General features: G+C 40.6%; 1 protein-coding gene across 1 annotated transcript; it reads left to right on the forward strand.

Annotated features, from left to right (window-relative positions):
• The first annotated feature begins 766 nt into the window (after positions 1–766).
• Positions 767–2,284, forward strand: LOC125041872 (rhodopsin-like). Its single transcript, XM_047637241.1, has 2 exons — positions 767–821; positions 1,103–2,284. The coding sequence occupies exon 2, from the start codon at positions 1,103–1,105 to the stop codon at positions 2,231–2,233; it is 1,131 nt and encodes a 376-aa protein (XP_047493197.1). The 5' UTR covers positions 767–821; the 3' UTR covers positions 2,234–2,284.
• Positions 2,285–3,622: the final 1,338 nt, after the last annotated feature.

Genomic DNA, 3,622 nt, shown 5'->3' on the forward strand with positions numbered 1-3,622 from the left:
AAGATAATGACTAATTTAGATGCGGTTAGTAATAAAATCTTCTGGTTCTGGTTTCCATGTGATAGAACAGAATATGACAACTATGCACTACCAATTCCATCGGCTTCTACCACAGCTCACTCACTCGATGTAACATCATTATATCTATTTATTCTTTACATTTCTTTTTCTTTTTCTGTTCTTCCTTTTTTTTTTTTTTTTTTTTTTTTTTTTTTTGCTACACAATGTACAATGATTACACAAATGCCTCAGGAACATCATTCTCTTATTGTAAATGGATAATTCTTTCAAATAAATCAACAGGTCCTCACAGCTCTCCTGGTCGTTTTTTTTTACACACATGTATAGTGTGTGTGTGTGTGTTTGTAGCTCTGTATGGGCGTGCGCATGCGGTTTCATACAAGCTATTAGATATAGAAAAAAGCTAATTCAATCAAAAACGAAAAATCTTTAGTAAAAGTTAATACAATTAAATACAAGAAAACCGAATCATGAAAATTGCAGAAACACCTACATATAAACCTCAAAATTGCGCTATCGGTGATTTCTCTCCCTCTCTTCTTTTTTAATGTTTTACGCGGTTTCTTCAGGAAAAAGTTGAAATAGACAAAAAAAAAAAACTCAGATATGCATGTATGTCTGTAGTCAAACGCGCGAAAGTCGGTAATCTTATAATGCAAGTAAAATCCTTCAGCTAACTATAAAAGAACTGCTTTTACACCTGCTCCCTCAGTTACCTTGCGGGACTCAGCCAGAGAGGTGCTTCGCGCCGAAGTAGTTCGTTCTGAAATTTCTTCGGCTGAAGATCTTTTGTCGTAAAGGTAATTTGTGTTTCATTAGTCACAAAATATTAATCAGAATATCATACACATATATAGTGTGCGTGTATACACATATATATACCTAAAACCCTCTTACACAATATATATCACGTATATTCGTACTCTTTTTGATAGTGCCTTATTCATAAACGCTTAATCAAACAAACACTTTGCTTGTACACTACATATCATACTGTTATCTAGGGAAATTCCAAATGCATTATATATTTCAACGATTTTGTACACTGTATTTATAATCCACTTTGTAAAATTCATTGCAGATGTCGTCGTGGAACAGCCCAGTCCAGGACACTGTCCTGCCATCCACTAACCCTTATGGGAACTATACAGTGGTGGACACTGTACCAGAAAACATGCTCCATATGGTGCATTCTCACTGGTACCAGTTCCCTCCCATGAATCCTCTCTGGTATGGTCTTCTCGGGTTCTGGATGACTGTCATGGGAACATTATCAGTAGCTGGTAACTTTGTTGTCATCTGGGTATTCATGAATACCAAGAGTCTACGAACACCTGCCAACCTGTTAGTCGTCAACCTGGCCATCTCCGACTTCTTCATGATGCTTACCATGACTCCTCCTCTCCTGGTCAACGCTTATTGGGGAACATGGATTCTCGGTGCTTTCTTCTGTGAGATCTACGCTTTCCTCGGTTCTTTCTTCGGCTGCGTGTCCATCTGGTCCATGGTCTTCATCACTGCTGACCGATACAACGTCATCGTCAAGGGAGTATCTGCTGAACCTCTCACATCTGGTGGAGCCATGATGAGGATTGCTGGCACTTGGCTTTTCACTCTTGCCTGGTGCCTTCCTCCCTTCTTTGGATGGAACCGATATGTACCTGAGGGTAACATGCTTGCATGTGGTACTGACTACCTGACGGAGACTGAACTCTCCAGGAGCTATTTGTATGTCTACTCTGTATGGGTATATCTCTTCCCTCTTGCCTACATCATTTACAGTTACACCTTCATCGTTAAGGCTGTCGCTGCTCACGAGAAGGGAATGCGAGAACAGGCCAAGAAGATGGGAGTTAAGTCTCTGAGAAGTGAGGAAGCCCAAAAGACCTCAGCTGAGTGCCGCCTGTGCAAGGTTGCTCTCATGACCGTGACTCTGTGGTTCGTAGCATGGACCCCCTACTTCGTCATCAACTGGGGAGGCATGTTCAACAAACCCATTGTCACTCCTCTTTTCTCCATCTGGGGCTCCGTCTTCGCCAAGGCCAACGCCGTCTACAACCCCATCGTGTACGCCATCAGCCACCCCAAGTACCGAGCTGCCCTTGAGAAGAAGCTGCCTTGCCTATCCTGTGCTACTGAGGGCCGAGATGGAGGTTCTGATGCTGGATCTACTGCCACTGCTCAGAGTACTGAGAAGGGCGAGTCTGCCTAAAATACGAATGTCAATAGTTTTCCAGAACTACTCTCGTATACCCTGTATTTAATTTATAAATACACACCCAGCATTAAACACTGAGGATTGATTTACCCAGTAGAATAAAGAAAAAAAGCCATGTAAAAGATAATTGAATTGATATGTTTAATGCTACTTATCAGGGCCCCAAGAAGTTTGAATCTATCTAGGAACTTAAACACTTATTTTGTTTATGTAGATTTTTAAAAAAACTATCTCGTCTTATTAAGTTGGAATAAAAACTCCACCAAACATTAGAACCACGATTTTAACAGCAAATTAATGAATGAGAATGGTTTAGAAGATATACAAATTCGTATTGAATGCATTTTGGAAACATTTTCATTACAGAGTATATTTTCAATGATCATAAAAAGAGAAAAATGGGACACGAAAAACAAATTATATGGACTAAATGAACATATATATGTATATATACTATCAGTCGATGTCGACTATGGCATTATTGTCTCTACCTACTCCTGTATAGGTAGAGTCAATGCCTGGGCGAAAGAATGTGAGGAACAAGTTGTTGCTGATGCACCAGTTTGCTCCAAAGGAACGGCATAGACCAACACGGTTTGGCACTAGCAGTGTTGCAGGAGTTGCCAGAATGAGGTCGCAAGTGACAACGAACTGCATTCGGAACTCCGGTTCTGGATTTTTCCTCAAGGGTTGACTCCGAAATCCTTTTAATCTCGTAGATGCCACAAGGCAGTGGATTGTTTTGTATAGGGTGGATTCCCATAGCCTTTGACCATCTACGGACTGAAGTACAAGGAAGCAGTTGTTTTATATAGAGATAACTCCAATAGCCTTTACGTGTGGATTTGCACGGATTTCATAAAATTGGGCTACTCTTACCTAGATACGATACTGGTGCCCGATTGCTGCTTTGTAGTTCAGTCTGTGTATGGCCAAGTGCTATGGAAGTTCACCCTATATAACACAACTGCTGCCTTGTCTGTGCATGGTCAAAAGTTATGGGAGTCCACCCTATACAAAATAATCCATGTGTATATATGTATGTATATATACACATACATACTGAATGTGCATAAATATATATACATTCTACAATCATATCTATTCCACACTCATTATGTTGTGGATGGTGACCTTCGTGTCATCACATTTAGCTCTCCTCTCTGTTTTACGCCAGAGAGGAATGAACATGGCATGTGAGTAACGATAACGCAGGAAGGTGGTGTTGATATGATGCGTTCCCTCCTCCAGGAGCTCCGGGCTGCAGAATCAATGCTCTCAGAGGAAGATATCAAGTACCATGCCTTCTTTATTCCTTTTGTGGGCGAAGAAAAAAAAGGATGAATTCACCCATTTTATTGGTTTTCTTCTGTACCTGGAGGT

The sequence above is a fragment of the Penaeus chinensis genome, chromosome 31 (genome assembly GCF_019202785.1).
Source record: "Penaeus chinensis breed Huanghai No. 1 chromosome 31, ASM1920278v2, whole genome shotgun sequence".
NCBI lineage: Eukaryota > Metazoa > Arthropoda > Malacostraca > Decapoda > Penaeidae > Penaeus > Penaeus chinensis.